This window comes from Helianthus annuus, chromosome 4, assembly GCF_002127325.2.
Source record: "Helianthus annuus cultivar XRQ/B chromosome 4, HanXRQr2.0-SUNRISE, whole genome shotgun sequence".
Taxonomy (NCBI): Eukaryota; Viridiplantae; Streptophyta; class Magnoliopsida; order Asterales; family Asteraceae; genus Helianthus; species Helianthus annuus.
The window spans coordinates 196,949,884-196,967,337 of record NC_035436.2 but is presented as its reverse complement, the minus strand read 5'-3'; the positions used below and the strand labels follow the sequence as shown (position 1 = coordinate 196,967,337).

At 35.9% G+C, this 17,454-nt stretch overlaps 1 protein-coding gene across 1 annotated transcript; it reads left to right on the top strand.

Moving 5' to 3' along the window:
- Nucleotides 1-879: 879 nt before the first annotated feature.
- LOC110937806 (CCR4-NOT transcription complex subunit 1) lies at nucleotides 880-16,052 on the top strand. Its single transcript, XM_022180263.2, has 49 exons — nucleotides 880-1,069; nucleotides 2,410-2,707; nucleotides 2,787-3,015; nucleotides 3,112-3,451; nucleotides 3,545-3,658; nucleotides 3,745-3,873; nucleotides 3,974-4,165; nucleotides 4,240-4,434; nucleotides 4,517-4,654; nucleotides 4,731-4,847; nucleotides 4,938-5,191; nucleotides 5,315-5,418; nucleotides 5,501-5,595; nucleotides 5,696-5,932; nucleotides 6,015-6,224; nucleotides 6,329-6,410; nucleotides 6,506-6,573; nucleotides 8,006-8,151; nucleotides 8,323-8,578; nucleotides 8,673-8,720; nucleotides 8,814-8,942; nucleotides 9,079-9,318; nucleotides 9,396-9,527; nucleotides 9,624-9,703; nucleotides 9,792-9,897; nucleotides 9,994-10,089; nucleotides 10,202-10,360; nucleotides 10,438-10,611; nucleotides 10,802-11,034; nucleotides 11,123-11,258; nucleotides 11,340-11,465; nucleotides 11,550-11,594; nucleotides 11,700-11,777; nucleotides 11,855-11,971; nucleotides 12,076-12,202; nucleotides 12,285-12,385; nucleotides 12,475-12,573; nucleotides 12,670-12,753; nucleotides 12,829-12,975; nucleotides 13,056-13,175; nucleotides 13,271-13,318; nucleotides 13,416-13,562; nucleotides 13,653-13,714; nucleotides 13,806-13,959; nucleotides 14,030-14,221; nucleotides 14,297-14,401; nucleotides 14,493-14,627; nucleotides 15,226-15,564; nucleotides 15,668-16,052. Exons 1-49 carry the CDS (start codon nucleotides 971-973, stop codon nucleotides 15,815-15,817), a joined length of 7,212 nt encoding a protein of 2,403 aa, XP_022035955.1. The 5' UTR covers nucleotides 880-970; the 3' UTR covers nucleotides 15,818-16,052.
- Nucleotides 16,053-17,454: the final 1,402 nt, after the last annotated feature.

Below are 17,454 nucleotides of genomic sequence, written 5' to 3'. Positions count from 1 at the left end.
TTATGATTGCACGATATAAATTCGATTTACGTTACGTTTTGATCCAATCGCAATGCAACTATAAGATACATTGAGTTTAATCGGATACGTCAAAACGTGCGTTTTCATATGGTTAACACATCACATAACGTTTGGACTAATCAATTCGATATTTGCGAAGTACCGCGCCGCAATGCGCGCCAGTCTTATTACTAGTTATATTATAATTATATTATAATAATATACAATTATTAACTTTAAAAACAATAAGAATACATAACAATGCCTTTTTTTCAGTATTCGAATATAATTTTTTTAAAACTACGTTATATTCAAAATAAAGTATCCGATACCGAATATTGAAACCAATATCCATTTTTTCGATTTTACATCTTGTACTTCGAATAATATATGTCTTTAACCATTTAATTTGATCTGTTCCTAATAAATTGTGTTCGTTAATTTTTTAAAAACAACTAAATACGCATACGTGTTGATTTTTTTTTATCGACAGCTTGGTATAAATAGATAAAAACGAAGTTGCATCCAAAGTATAGTGCTTATTGTATCGTAAGCAATAATGAGTGCTGGTACCTAACCAATACTGTAACAAATCGAACTAATACCGATTACTAGTATTCGATCCTGTAGTTTTCGATTAACGTAAATCGCGTGCCGATATCCTTTTGAACCTCTCACGACTCTACCTTTTGAGATTTCACTTTCAGCTACTACACCAAATACTGGTACCGTAACAAACTGAATAGACAACAACCAAAATACCGTCCCGCAACTCAGCACTAACTTAGAAAAATAATGTGACTTGGTTGTCAAGTAAGTAGACAACCATGGTTAAAATTTACGCACCGGACTCCACTTTATTTATAAGCGGTTCACTGTTATATCCTGTACTCGTAGAAAATCCCCTATTTTCCCTCGCTCTGATTTCGAAACCCTAGCTTTTAGATCACCAAATCGATCGATTTTCACCATGATTCCGTTGGCGCCAAGATTGTCCACTGAAATTCGGCTCTTGCTCGACACCTTGAACGATTCCAATTCCGATTCCGTTCTTCGGGAACTCTCTCAGGTATATTATGCAGTTTTTGTATATCAAAATGTTATAAGATTCAATTTGTTTGTTTTCTTGGCGATCGATCTACTTGAGAGTTCAAACCCTAGGTGTTTAATTGACCTACACGATTGTAATGAGATTGTTTGGATAGCTACGAGTTAGTGTTATGGATGTAGTACTTGAAGGATAACCTAATTATGTTTGATGATTTTGTTGACTTAGGGATTTTTGTGTTATTAAGCTGCTTATATGATTAATGAGGCATGCCTGATTACAAGCTGTATACATGTGTGTGTGTGAGAGAGACAGACTGTATAATGTATATGTCTCATGACACAACTTTTTCAATGCATATCCTCTTACATAGTTGATTATTTGTCGGATTGGGACCAGTTTCGGTTTGAGGACTTTCTTTTTTGTTGGTTGGCTTGTAAAGTATTTTTGTGTAACGTGGACCGGTGACCTTTAGGCCATTAAGGAGCAGCCCTATGCATAATCCGCTATATAGTTGTATTTGATGATAAATATTAGAAACCATGATTATAGATGTGAAGGGTTACATCTCTTACATGAAGGATTTATAATAGATTTTTAATGGATGTGTAGTGCTGTAGACAAAAAACATTTTTAGTGAAAATATAAGGATTGTATAATTTGTTCTTGTTTACTGACATTTTAACTGGTGGTTTATATCAAAGAAAGCAGTTAAACGAATAAGTTTCATAAGTGCATAAATATCTTGGTTTTAAATTGCGCGATGCGCTTTGATGCGTTTAGTCCAAAAATCTGATGCATGATGCGTAATGCGTGATGCGAGTGCATCACGTATGCGATGCGCTCTTTATAAAAGTATACTAAAAAATTATTTATACATAACAACTTATAAAAACATACTAAAACTAAAACAATTGTCTTAATAAGAATTAAGAAGATACAGAGTTGTGCTTTTTGGTTCAAATCAAGCATCCTAAAGTGTTTCTAGAACCATAAAAAGTGTTTAGGAACCATAATGGTTCAAATCAAGCATGCTAAAATATTAACTATTTAAAAAACCCAACCCATTCCATAAAATCTGGGGAAAAAACATAACAAACAATGATGCGTGCATCATGGCGCATTTTGCGACAGGCGCATTATGCGAAATTGTCGCAATATCATCGCATTATGTAAACACAACACATCAGGTGTTGCGACGCGCTCTCATTAGCGCAACGGGCGCATCACGCATTATGCGCGCATTTTAAAACCAAGATAAATATACATTTAATATTAGCCGAGATTTCATACTTGTGTTAGTGGAATATAACTGTATGCATTTAACGGGTTCTTTCTGTTAACACTGGCATTTTGTGCAGTATGTTGAGTATGGAACTGAGGGCAGCATTCTGCTTCTGGAGACCTGTTTGGACCACTTCAAAGTTTTTGAAAAGGACTTGAAAAGTACTCATCTGGAACCTGTAGTTGCGTCAGTTTTTAGAAAATTGTTGGAGAAGCCGCAGTTTAGTACTGTATTCTCAATGTCAGTAAGGCCAACAGCAATCACTGAGGAATTTCTGGTTAATTTTTCTGTTGCTCTACATTTATCGGCACATGAGAAGCTTGGATTTGGTCTTGCTTTGACAGATTCAGAAAATAATGACATCAGAATGGCTGGTGAGCTTTCTTATTGTTTTGTACTCTTCTTAATGCTCTATGTTTTTGCCCATATGATTAATTATATCGCTTTTTGCAGGAAGAAATTTCTGTATGAGGCAGATTGAGGAATTATGTGCTGCCAGTGCCTCTCTGCAAACTGCTGACTATGTTCAGGATGCATTGCTGTTTCTTAATAAATCCGAAGTCCTTTCTAAACATGTGGATTCGTTTATGCAGTTGTTATCTCTTGTTCGGTTTGATGAGAATTCAGGGTTTATTTTAGCTCCTTTCCTTTCAGATGAACTACAAGACTCCAAGTTATTGAGGTGAATATATGAGTTTTATTGCTTGGGCTGATGTTTTCAGTTGAAGAATTTAAATAATTATTTCTTCTTTTTCATTTTATTATTTGAAAATTTCAGGAATATGGATTTTCTCAATGAAGGCAATGAGAATGAATTTGATGCTATCCTAGCAGAAATGGAGAGGGAGATGAACATGGCTGATATGTTGAAAGAATTGGGCTATAAGTGCACATTAGACGTGTCACTTTGCAAAGATCTGTTATCTTCGTTCTCACCCCTAACCGAAGTAACTGTCGCTAGGATACTTGGTACAGTTATTCGATCTGATGCCGGTTTTCAAGACCATGAAAATGCGTTCTACACATTTTATTCTGCTCTTGGTAGAGGGAATCTGTCTGATATGTCTTCACCAAACTCTTGGAACACTGATGTCCTTGTAGAATCAATTAAGCAGCTTGTTAGTTTCATTCTTTAGTTTCTGTATTTGTGAATATGGATATCGCGGTTTGCGTATTTAGTTATTTATTAATACTAATATGAAAAAATATAGGCTCCTGGAATCAGCTGGACCGCTGTAATCGAGAACCTTGATCATGAGGGTTTCTACGTTCCAGATGAGGCAGCATTTTCACTATTGATTTCTTGTTACAAACATGCATCCCAGGTTTTAATATTTGTTTTCTGTACTTGACTAGTTTTTTATCTATCTACTATAGAGTTGAAGTTTATACTGTACTGATGACAATGCAGGATCCCTTTCCACTGGCTGCTGTTTGTGGGAATGTTTGGAGAAACACCGAGGGGCAGCTGTCTTTTCTTAAGTATGCCGTTTCTGCACCACCTGAAGTATTCATGTTTGCACACTGCAAACGGCAATTGGTAGGGACATTTCTGTGTGTATACATACACACACATATATTATATTCTATATATATATATATTGAATGAGGGATTCAAGTATTCACATGTATTCGTGCAGGCAAATGTTGATGCAATCAACAGTCAAAAGATGCAATCTGGTCATGCAAATCATGCATGGTTATGCCTCGACCTTTTGGAGGTCCTGTGCCAGTTAGCTGAGAGAGGCCTTGCCAAATCTGTTCGATCACTGCTTGAATATCCCCTTAAACATTGCCCTGAAGTGTTGCTATATGGGATGGCCCATGTTAATGTATTGTCTTTTCACATTGTTCAGTAGTTTATATCTCGGTTTCGGTTAATTATATATAGCTTCAAAATATGCAGACACCATATAACCTCCTTCAACATGAAGTTTCGTTGGCTGTTGTTCCTGTGATACTGAAAGATGCTTCTGTGTTCGGCATTCTGCTCCATCTTTGGCATGTTAACCCACCCTTTTTGTTGAGAGCTTTAAATGATGCATTAAGCATAGATTCAGATAACATCATAAGGGTCTTGGATTTGTGCCAGGAGTTAAAGGTCTTTCTATGCTTCCTTTTTTGCTTCTTTTTAATTTCTGATTTTGCTTTCCACTATTTAAACTGTCTTCACATTGTCACAGATTATATCTCCCGTATTGGATATGGTACCTATGTTTATGGGCATTAGGCTGGCAGCCCTGGCTTCTAGGAAAGAGCTCGTAGATCTGGAGAAGTGGTTGAGCTCAAATTTAAGTACTTACAAATATACTTTCGTTGAGGTAAATGATTAACAAGTGTTTTGCTTTCTGGTACTTTTTCAGACGATATTGATGTATGAATATATTACTTTTTTAGGAGTGCCTCCGATTCCTGAAGGAGGTGGAGTTTGGTTCTCAGGAATCTTCGAATCGTTTGCATAATTCCGGAAACATCTGGAGTTTTTATATGGAGACAACTCCTGTGTTCTTAAAGGTTTCACCTGCCAAATGCTCAAATTGTTTTGTATTTTTTAAATTTCGTTAGTATTATCCCGCACATTGCTGAAATTTTGTTTTGTTATAGGTTCTTCAAACACATACCGACTTGCTCTCAGCTAACCAACTTTCTAAGGAAATGGAAAGACTGAATTTGAAGTTTACAAACAACAGTTCAAGGATGAGGAACAACGGAGCTCCTGATTCATCAACACCTGAAGTATATGCAGATGATATAGAGACAGAGGCCAACTCTTATTTCCATCAAATGTTCTCTGCTCAGTTGACGGTTGATGCTATGATTCAAATGCTAGCCCGATTCAAGGAATCTTCTGATAGAAGGTTTATATTTTAGTCACTTGGGATGATTTGTTGGTTGACTGATTATGTTTTGTTACTATGAATACGGTTCTTACGTATATGGTCGATTGTGTACTTATGTTTTGCTACTATTCAACCTCCCAGGGAACAATCCATATTTGAGTGCATGATTGCAAATCTGTTCGAAGAGTACAAGTTTTTCAACAAATACCCTGATAGACAACTTAAACTCGCTGCAGCTCTCTTTGGTAAGCCCTTAATTTGTTATATTAAGTTGATGTAACAAATACTATCGTTCTTTCGCTATGTTTTTAAATTTGAAAATTGCAGGGTTGCTTATTAAGAATCAACTGGTGACCCATCTGACACTTGGTATCGCCTTACGAGCTGTTTTGGATGCATTGCGTAAACCTGCGGATTCCAAAGTTAGTATTAGTTTCTGGTGATGATGTTGCTTTGCTCCATCTTACACTTGGTATTGCCTTACGACTTACGAGACGTGTTGAAAATGCTTTTTGTGTGCAGATGTTTGTTTTTGGTACAAAGGCTCTGGAGAAGTTTGTGGATCGTCTGATTGAATGGCCACAGTACTGTCAGCATATCTTACAAATATCACATCTACGTGGCACTCATCCTGAGCTTGTTGCTTTCATCGAAAGGGCTCTTACTAGAAATTCGTCCGGCCACCCAGATTCAGATGCAGCAGCCTACAATCCTGCCGCTGATCAACATCATAATTCTATTCCACAACCAAACGTTGAGGTACTGGTAGTTCAAGTTTGCTTTATGAGCATTGTAGATTGATTTATATTATGAAGTTATAATAAATTTGTTTTTGTTGTAGGTGGCGGGTTCGTCTCTCTCATTAATTGGATCTGGTGGTACACAGTTTAGTTCACAAATATCTTCTCCGATTCAGCTTCAGCAGAGGAGCCAAAGCTATATAGATGAGAGACACAGAGCCTCTGTAACGTCTTCCTATATGAAGCCAAACATAACTACCACAGGACAAGCCTCAGTTGCTCCACCAAATGATCCTGTTAATATACCTAAGGTAACCAACCACTAACTGTAACTTCATTTATACACGGTGTTTGTTCATTGTTGTGCTCGGTTTTATTTTATGATCATTTATCTTTTTTTGATGGTTAAATGCAGCCACACAGTGTTGCTAGTTCCTCAGCAGCATTGGCTTCCACTCCTGCTTTTGCTCGTCCTTCTCGAGCTGTTACTTCAGCAAGTAAGATTACAACTTTTCTCAACCCTTATTATCTGCATAATCATGTACTCACATAGAGGTCTTTTGCGGTGCTTTGACACATGGTATGAATGCAGGGTTTGGTTCTGCTTTAAATATAGAAACACTTGTCGCTGCTGCTGAACGCAGAGAAACTCCCATAGAGGTATTGTTTGTACCTTCAGCCTCTTTCTGGTGTTAGTTTTTAGGATTTTTAAATGAACATGCCTATTATACATATCTTAAAATGAAAGGTTGGTGGCTGCCACATCACAACCACCGACCAAAACTAAATTATATGTTAAATGTTTCGCATTTGTTAACAATAGTCAAAATGGTCTTGGTGGTTTTAGTCAATGTGTTAAAAGTGTTTGAATCTCAAGTTATGTGCGTTCGAGACCTCATCTGTGCCTTTTTATTTCCATTTCTATTTGCTTTTGTTGTTTTCTTGTCTTGCACCTTTTCTTTTCTGTTTCTTTTCTATTTGGTTTTTCTTTTTGTTCATTGCTTTTAACTTCTTATTTAGTTTACTCATTAGTTATTATATAATTACCAAACATGTGAATATAGTGAACTTTTATACTTTTACAAATTGGTCGGAAGTGAGCAGGTCTACGTTTCAACGTAAATTCTATTCAAAACTGAGTCGGATCGAATATAATATATTTTTACTTTTCCAATACGCTGTCGTGTTGATGCCCATTTTTACGACATAACTTTTGATTTATCCTTTGGATATACCGTTGCGACATAAGAATCACCCCCAAACTTTGCTATAATATCAAAAGTATCCCTCTAACTTTGTAAATGTTACTTTGGCCCCCTCAAGTTTCTAAAGTTTTTAGCTTACCCTAAAACTAATTTCTTACGTTTTTATTTTTGCGTACATGTTGGTGTAAATTCTAGTTTGTCTACGCTTTAACGTAATTTTTATTTGGAAACGAGTCGGGTAAATAAAAATGTTTTATTTTTATGTACGTTTTGACGTAAATTTTATTTGGAAACAAATCGGGTCAAGTATAATATGTTTTCGTTCGACGGTATAAATTTGAGTTACTATACGTTTCAACGTAAATTTTATCACGCCGAGTAAATTTGAGTTACTATACGGCACCCCACGTGTTTATTTTATGTACATTTTGACCTAAATTTTGTTTGGAAACAAGTCTGGTCAAATATAATACATTTTCATTCAATGGTATGAATTCGGAATACTCCAGGTTTCAACGTAAATTTAGTTAAAAAACGAATCGGATTGATTGTAGTCTATAATTTATCACGTCACGTACGGCGCATGCCGCCACAATGCGCGGTGGGTAAAAAAACTAGTTAGTAACTATAGGCATGATACTATAAGTACTGGCGAATGACTTCAGAAGTTACATTTGTTAAAATGAATTTTAATAGTAAATTTCCAAGATCCTGTTAACCTTCATAAACCAATTAACCTGTTAAGATAGGATTTATTTGTGACAAGTACATTTATATATTGTGCATCATCTTGGTTTTATACACATATGTAAATTGTTTCCATGCTAAAATATCATCTCTATGGTTTTTCTGGTCATTTGCTTCTCTAATATGCATCTCCCATACAGGCGCCACCATCTGAAACTCAGGATAAGATTTCTTTTATTATCAATAATTTATCAGCTGCCAACATTGAAGCTAAAGCAACGGAATTCACAGATGTTTTGAAAGAGCAGTACTATGCCTGGTTTGCTCAGTACATGGTCATGAAAAGGTAAAACCGTAAAAACATTCAAACGAACCAAAATTCTTTTTTGTGGAACATGAACGAGTTATTAATAGCTTGTTTGGCGGTTATCATTGCTTTATTCTACATTTATAATGTATGATTGCTTGTACCTAATTTTTTTCTGACTCCTTAGTGGTTAATTGATCTCGATGACAGGGCAAGCATTGAACCAAATTTTCATGACTTATATTTGAAGTTCCTTGAGAAAGCCAACTCGAAACCTCTAAACAAAGAGATCGTTCAAGCCACCTATGAGAATTGCAAGGTTCTCTTAGGATCTGAACTTATAAAATCTAGTTCAGAAGAACGTTCGTTGCTGAAGAATCTTGGAGGCTGGCTGGGGAAGATCACAATTGGTAGAAACCATGTACTGCGTGCTAATCAGATTGATCCCAAAGCTTTAATTATCGAGGTTCGTTTTGAAATCTTCATGTTTAATCATCACGAATGCCGGGCCTTTATTGTTACGAGTGATATGTGACTAAGTTTACTTTCAATATTTCTAGGCGTACGAAAAGGGGTTAATGATTGCAGTGATTCCATTTACCTCCAAGGTACATTTATTAGTTGGTTTATCTTTAATATTATCTATGATCAAAGGATGGTGTGAACTGTGAAGTATCGAATTTCTATTTTTGATGGTGTAGATATTAGAGTCATGCTCAAACAGTCTAGCATATCAACCACCTAATCCTTGGACCATGGGAGTTCTTGCATTACTTGCTGAAATCTATGCAATGCCTAATCTCAAAATGAATCTCAAGTTTGAAATTGAGGTATGTATATGTACATCTCTCTCTCTGTATATATATCATATAAGTATGTATGTTTGCTTTATATGGAGACATTTGCTAAATAAACTGATAAAAAGCATTAGTAAACTTTTATTTTCTGTTTGTTCGGGTGTTTCAGGTATTGTTCAAGAATCTTAATGTGGATTTGAAGGAAGTAACCCCATCATCTCATCTTATTGACAAAGTGAGGGAGATTGAAGGAAACCCTGATTTTTCTAACAAGGATGTTGGGACAGCTCAGCAACCAATCGTTGGGGAAGTGAAATCTAATATGATATCGACTCTAAATCAAGTCGAATTACCAGTTGAAGTTGGTAGTTCTTCTCATTCTGCTGGTCATTCGCGTATATTATCTCAGGTTACTATTCCCTTACAAACGTTCTATATATAATTGCAATCATGGGTTTGATGGTGCTAATATGTTTTGATGGATAGTATGCTGCTCCACACCATATTCCTGCTGTTACTTTAAGTGAGGATGAGAAGATGGCAGCTTTAGGCTTATCGGATAAGCTTCCATCTGCTCAAGGACTTCTACAAGCACAATTGCCTTTTTCAGTTGGCCAGGTTTGTAGATATCTTATATATCTTTTTATTTATATATTTGTCTGCTTATGTCTTATATAATTGCTTCTCCAACTATATTTTGGTCTCTTTTTGCAGCTACCGTCATCAAATATGGACCAACAAGTTATTATCAATCCTAAGCTCCAAGCTTTGGGTCTCCATGTGCCTTTCCAGCGGTAATATAATCATGTCTAATACACACAACTATTTACAGAAGCGAAATATAAACTGTTTGGTTGACACAATTCTTTGTTTCTTTAACAGTGTGCTTGGATATACCATGGAAGTGGCTATCAAAGAAATAGTTTCTAGCATTGTTCAGCGTAGTGTTTCTATAGCAACTCAAACAACAAAAGAACTTGTCTTAAAGGTAACTAACTTTATGTGGGCCATGATCATTGTGTGTTAATAACTTAATATTAAATTCATACTTAAAGTGTGTTTGCACTTTCGCATACAATGGCAGGACTATGCTATGGAGTCAGATGAGAGCCGTATACATAGTGCAGCTCACCTGATGGTTGCGAGTTTGGCTGGAAGTCTAGCTCATGTCACGTGCAAGGTTTTTTTTATTGTTAAAATTGTTTATCCATGTTTTAATTCCAATAATATGACCCTATCTTATCCTGTAATTAATACTGACCTTGATCTTATATTCTTATGCCTGTTATCAGGAACCTCTTCGTGGTTCGATATCAAGTCAGCTAAGAAACAATCTTCAGGCTCTGAATTTGAATGTTGCAACTGAACTGCTTGAACATGCAGTTCAACTCGTTACTAATGATAACCTCGACTTAGGCTGTGCATTAATCGAACAGGCTGCTACCGAAAAGGTTAGATTTGTGATTTGTCTAATCACATTTTCTTCATTTGAGAATAGTTATTGATATATATGTTCCGTTACATGCAGGCTGTACAAACAATAGATAGTGAACTTGCACCTCAACTTTCGATGAGAAGGAAGCACAGAGAAGGGCCCTATTTTGATACAAGCCTATATACACAAGGTCATGTAGGTGTTCTACCAGAAGCCTTGCGTCCTAAACCTGGCCGACTATCCCATTCTCAACAGCGGGTTTATGAGGTATCATCTATTTCCACTAGGGCTGTAAACGAACCGAACGAACATGAACAAGACCTTGTTCATGTTCGTTTGTTAAGGGATATATGTGTTAATGAACTGTTCATGAACACTTATCAAACGAGATTTTATGTTCATGTTCGTTTGTTAAGGAAATTAATAGTACTTATCTGTCGTTTTTTCTTCTGTGCAGGACTTTGTTCGATTACCATGGCAGAATCAATCCAACCAAAATTCGAATGCTGGACCACTTGGCCCTTCAGCTCCACCAGTTAGTGGTGCTCTACACCGGGGTTATGGTTCCGGTTCAGGTTCTGTTTCAGGTCAGATGAACATGAACCCTGACATCTTCTCATCTGGTATCAATGCTGTAGCACACTCCTTGGATGCTGAAGATATGGAGTCTAATTCAGTAAAACTCCTTAGGTGTGATTGGTTGAAGAGTTTCCTTTCTATATATTCATGTTCTATCTTCTTCTTTGTCCTTCAATTTTCTTATTCTTTTTATTTCTAGTGGTTCCGCCGTACATAGCTCAATGGGTGGTGGTATGGGTCCGCACACCTTTGAGAATGAAGCGGTTCTCTCTTCATTTTCTTCCGTTTCAGCTGTTCCTGAACTGCACATTCCAGAAGCTTCTGTTGTCTCCAAAGTCAGTAAATCTAACTAGCATGAGTTTAAGATTTTGAGTTTGCTGTTTGCATTGGTTAACGTGGTTTCTAATAATTGGTAGGACCCGGGAGCATTTGCACAGCCTTTGCCTTCACCCTTAGCTTCAGATCGCATTACAAGTACTACCACAGAACCTTCATTGACCACCAAAGACGCAGTTGATAAATACCAGTTTATCTCAGAGGAGGTTCATTTCTTATTCCTTTTGTTCTTACGTAATTAAAAATATCATCACTATAGATCTTACCAGACTTGTCAAATTTTGTTTCAGCTGGAATCTTTGATAGCAAAGGATGCTAAAGAAGCTGAAATTCAGGTAATGTTTTAATGTTTCGTCATATTCACTATGAAAGATATTATTATTCTAAAACATTTGAATTTGAAAAATAAATCTGAAAGAGGAGATTGTTTTTGTTTTCAGGCTATTATTGGCGAGGTTCCTGGGGTGATTCTTAGATGCATTAGTCGGGACGAGGCTGCGTTAGCCGTCGCTCAGAAGGTAGTTATTTATTACTATTTTGATTCTTATCCTTGTTAGCAAACAGATTTTGACATTGTATTGAACCTTTGTCATAGGTCTTCCAAGGCTTATATGAAAATGCAGCAAACGCCGCTCATGTTGGGGCCCATCTTGCCATGTTAGCTGCCATTCGTGATGTCAGCAAGCTTGTGTTCAATCAACTCACTAGTTGGGTACGTTTCTGTTTCTTTTTTTTTCATTCATTTGCTACAATGATTTGTTGTTGACTTGTTTCAGTGGATTTTTTTACTTACGAACTCGCATTGTGTTCTTGCAGGTAATATATTCCGATGAAGATAGGAAATTCAACAAAGATATTACCGTTGGCTTAATTCGCAGAGAGCTGTTGAACCTTGCTGAGTATAATAATCATATGGCTAAACTTCTTGATGCCGGAAAGAACAGTATGTGTAAACTACATTATAATTTTATCAGCATCTATTCTGTTAGAAAAAAAAAAAACTAATTTTTTATAACGATAAGCAGAGGTGGCAACAGAATTTGCAATCTCTCTCATCCAGACATTGGTGGCTAGTGACGCCAGAGTAATATCTGAACTTCATAGTGTTGTTGATGTATTAGCTAAGGTATGATCTAGTCTAACTCTTAATTAATTTTCATTTATACTTTATTTAATAAAACATTCTGATAGATAATATGATAATATCATTTGCAGCTTGCAACAAGGCCTGATGCTCCTGAGGCGCTTCAACAACTTGTTGAAATTGCTAGGAACCCTAAGGATGATTTCAACAGACTACAAAAAGACAAAAAGGTTACTTCATAGTTCATACCTGTTCTTGACTTCTTCTTGCGGTTGCTGTTGCTAGCGGATGTTTTCGGATCTTAAATTTTTTGTTTGATGGAACAGGTGGCTAGTCATACTGTAGCAAGCAGGGATGACACCGGTGTTCTGGAATCTTCTGAACCAGATCCTGCTGCTTTCCAAGAGCAGGTATATAAACCAACTTCCGAACATTAATCAATTTGAATTGAAACGGGTAACTAAGTACTTCTCTTTGTCTCACAGGTGTCACTGCTATTTGCCGAATGGTACAAGATATATGAACTCCCTGGTGTGAATGATCAATTGACTGCTCGTTTTGTTCTACAACTTCAACAAAATGGCCTTTTGAAAGCCGATGATACGTCAGATCGCTTTTTTCGCCGTCTTTTGGTATATTGCTGTATCACACTGTATAATTTCTAATTATTACTTAAAGAAAACTTTGTGTTTATCTTGTCTAATTTTATCAGGATATTGCTGTATCACACTGTATATCTTCTGAGGGCGCTGTCCAATCTCATCAGCAAACACAGGCATTATCTTTTCTTGCCATTGATATGTATGCATCACTTGTCTTTTCAATACTGAAGGTAGGGCCCAACCCATTGATTGACTTTTTGCACTTTTAGTTTGTGTTTTTTTTATTATTCTTTTATCAACACACCTCTGTATTTTGTATGTTTAGTTCTCTGCTGCTGACCATGGATTAAGCAAGATGCCGCTTCTGTCAAAGGTTTGAAAAATTTAACTTTAACCTGATTCTCTTCTTCTTGTGATATTCAGATAGTCGCATATGGTTATTGTATAATAATCCACATTATCTGATGCAGGTGTTAGCAGTGACAGTTAGATTCATTCAAAAGGATGCAGAAGAGAAGAAAACGTCATTCAACCCTAGGCCTTACTTCAGGTTATTCATTGATTGGCTGCTTGACCTTAGTACCCTTGATCCTGTCTTTGAAGGTGCAAGCTTTCAGGTAATTGCATTTTTGCATGCAACTTATCAACACTTTAAAGTTTAATCTTAGTTATCTTCCGTGTCATGTTATTTTTTTGTGCTCTTACAGGTTTTGACAGCTCTAGCAACTTCCTTCCATGCTCTACAGCCATTGAAAGTTCCTGCATTCAGGTTGGTGACTATACATGTTTTTATCTTATTTTAAGCGACTTTCTTTATGTGTTGTGCGTGTGATAATGTGGGAGCAAAATGTCTTTTTCAGCTTTGTATGGCTTGAGCTAGTAAGCCATAGAAGTTTCATGCCAAAACTATTGAGCGGAAATGGTCAGAAGGGGTGGCCGTATTTCCAACGTTTACTGGTAGACTTGTTCCAGTTTATGGAGCCTTTCTTGAGGAATGCTGAACTTGGCGAGCCGGTTTGCATCCGATCTTACTTTATTATCTTATTTTATGTTGTGTTTTTTTAACCTTTTGTATTATTTCCAGGTTCGTTTTCTTTACAAAGGCACACTGAGAGTGCTTTTAGTGTTGCTTCACGATTTCCCGGAGTTCCTTTGTGATTATCATTTTAGTTTCTGCGATATCATTCCTCCAAGCTGCATTCAGATGCGAAATATAGTACTTAGTGCATTTCCGCGCAACATGAGGCTACCTGACCCTTCAACCCCCAACTTGAAGGTCTGTCATTTCTTACTTATATATGATTAGAACTAACGTCTACATCTTTTAATATAATCTTGTTTTTTTTTTCAGATTGATCTGCTAGCGGAGATTAGCCAATCACCCCGCATTCTATCGGAGGTTGATGCCGCCTTAAAAGCCAAGCAAATGAAAAGTGACGTGGATGAGTATCTCAAGGTACAAAATAAGCAGAGCATTGTATGAAATATGAATACATGTAAGTGTGTTTGTTTGTTTTTCCAATAATAATACCGAATCATCTCTACAGACAAGGCCACAAGGGACTTCATTTCTTTCGGAATTAAAGCAGAAACTTCTTCTTTCACCAAGTGAGGCTGCAAGGGCGGGAACACGATACAATGTGCCGTTGATGAACTCTCTCGTTCTTTATGTTGGAATGCAGGTGTGTTTAACGAAGGGGCTATTTCATATATACCCCTACAAACTTGCAAAATATCATATATACCCATGCAAAATTATAAATATCATATATACCCTTAAAAAGTAGTTGAAATATCATATATACCCAATTCATTAAAAACAGACAATTTTACTCCTATTTTCCTAAAACTTCCAAATCTCACATATGATCTTTTACTTCAAATATTATATTTACTCGTTTCTAGCATAATTTATCTATTAAATATTATATATGGAGTATCCTATTGTTTATGGGTATAAATAAAAATGGGTAAAAATAAATTTAAGCTAAAAATGTGTTATATAAAAATATGAAGTTAAAAGATGAGCATGTATGAAAACATGAAGTTGAAAAAATAAGCTTAAAATGATCATTTATTAAATTTTTTTAACAAATTGGTTATATTTGAGATTTTAACTAGTTTGTAAGGGCATGTATGATATTTTAGCTTTGGTTGGGTATATATGAAAATTTTAAAGTTTGCAAGGGTATGTATGAAATTAATCCTCTAACCTAATGGACTTTGGAATAATTTTTTTATTCATGATTTGACAAAAAATATTGTAAATAATGGATGCAGGCGATCCTGCAGTTGCAGGCAAGAACGCCTCATGGACAATCGATGGCAAGTAACGCATCACTTGCCATCTTCTTGGTGGGTGCTGCTTTGGACATTTTCCAAACACTAATATTGGAGCTGGAAACCGAAGGACGCTACCTCTTTTTGAACGCGGTTGCTAACCAATTGCGTTATCCCAACAACCACACACATTACTTTTCCTTCATTCTTCTTTACTTGTTTTCTGAGTCAAACCAGGAGGCCATTCAAGAACAGATCACCAGAGTTCTATTGGAGCGGTTGATTGTTAACCGACCACACCCGTGGGGCCTTCTAATCACTTTCATTGAGCTTATCAAGGTAATCATTCATCAACCTAAATGGTAGCTTTAACTTGTAATATAACAATAACAATATATATGTTGAGATTGATTGTTGTATGTATGAATGATTGATTGAGCAGAATCCGAGGTACAACTTCTGGAGCAGATCGTTCACAAGGTGTGCTCCTGAGATTGAGAAACTGTTTGAATCGGTTTCAAGATCGTGTGGAGGGCCGAAGCCTGTGGATGACGGTGTGGTTGCCGGAGGGATATCTGATACCATGCACTAAATTAGGATTATTATTTTTTTTTTCTCTAGATAGAATTACTGTTGTGATAGGAGCCTGTATTGTATGTTTTGTGTAGGTCAGTCAGTTACTAGCTTCTAGACATTTTGGATATCTGTTTCTGTTAAATACTATTTGAAAGATAAATATTCTTCTTCATGTTGGATACTTTTGACGGCGATGACAGCTACGTGGTAGCGATAAACAATGGTTGTGGGTGGTGCGGCTCATTTAGACCTGTTTTAGTTGGAATCTCTTATAAGAGTTGATATGTGGATTTGTAATTGTTTTTACCAAAATTATTTATTTGTAAAATGGTGGCAAATGGGGAGATCCAAAGGGTGTGTGAATATAAAATTCTTAAAAACTATAAATTTAATCTGAAATACAAATCAAGAAACTATAGTGATTGACTACCAGATCATAATTTTGATTTGTTAGTCTTTAACTAAAACAATGAATACACGTACACAAAATAGTAACTAGATTTTTTTTTTCTTATTGATTTATGTTTTAAAAAGTATATTTTCATTAGGGCTGTAAACGGACCTAGGCCATGTTCGTGTTCGTTAAGGAACAAACTTGTTCATGAACTGTTCACGAACGCCTACTGAATGAGATTTCTTATTCGTGTTTGTTCATTAAGGAAACAAACATGTTCGTGAACTGTTCACGAACACTTACCATATGCTAATGAACTCTAACAAATGTTCATAAGCATAAATGAACACAAACGACGTATATGAACACAACATTCATTTTAGAATAACTTCATCACAAACATTACGAAGAATCCACAAAAAATAAATAAACACTTAACATGATTATCCGAACATAGTTGGCGTGATTATCAAAAACATGATAAACACAAAATTAAGAGTTTGTTAAGCCTTAACACAAACAAAAATTGAAATAGTGAAATGGGGGATGTTGTAAAGGCATATAAGATAACTAGGGTTTCAAAATTTTAAAAACTAGAAATAATAAAACAAAATACAACATATAAAAACCTTTAACGAAGTAACACAAATAAATCTTAACAAGCAAACATAAATGAACTCATTACCGAACGCTCACGAACATAAACGAACACATTACCGAACGTTCACGAACATAAACGAACGAACGCAACCTCTGTTCATGTTCGTTCGTTTAACTTAACGAACAAAATTTCTAGTTCGTGTTCGTTCATTTACTAAACGAACGAACATAAACGAACTTCCGCTGAACGATTCACGAACTGTTCGCTGAACGTTCGGTTCGTTTACAGCCCTAATTTTCATCATAACATGATAGCGAATGATATGTCATTTGGAAAGCCAAAAAATTTACAAATTTTATACCATCTGTAATACTTTTAACGATTATTTTAAGTTATCTGAGACATAATATAAATTCATTTCCTCCAATTTACGTTTTTGTCTAATCTTGTTTGTCAATAATATAAACTTGTTAATTAGTAAAAAATTCAGGTTTGAATGTTACAGTGGGTGGGTCAAGTTTTAAGTCAAATGATTTTAAGTTTATGATAATTGCAATTTAAATCCACTTAAGACGATGTTATGTAAGCCACAATCTGAATATAACAAAAATTAGCAGTTAGAAATATAACGAGGTTGTACGCAATATTAACTTTTCAA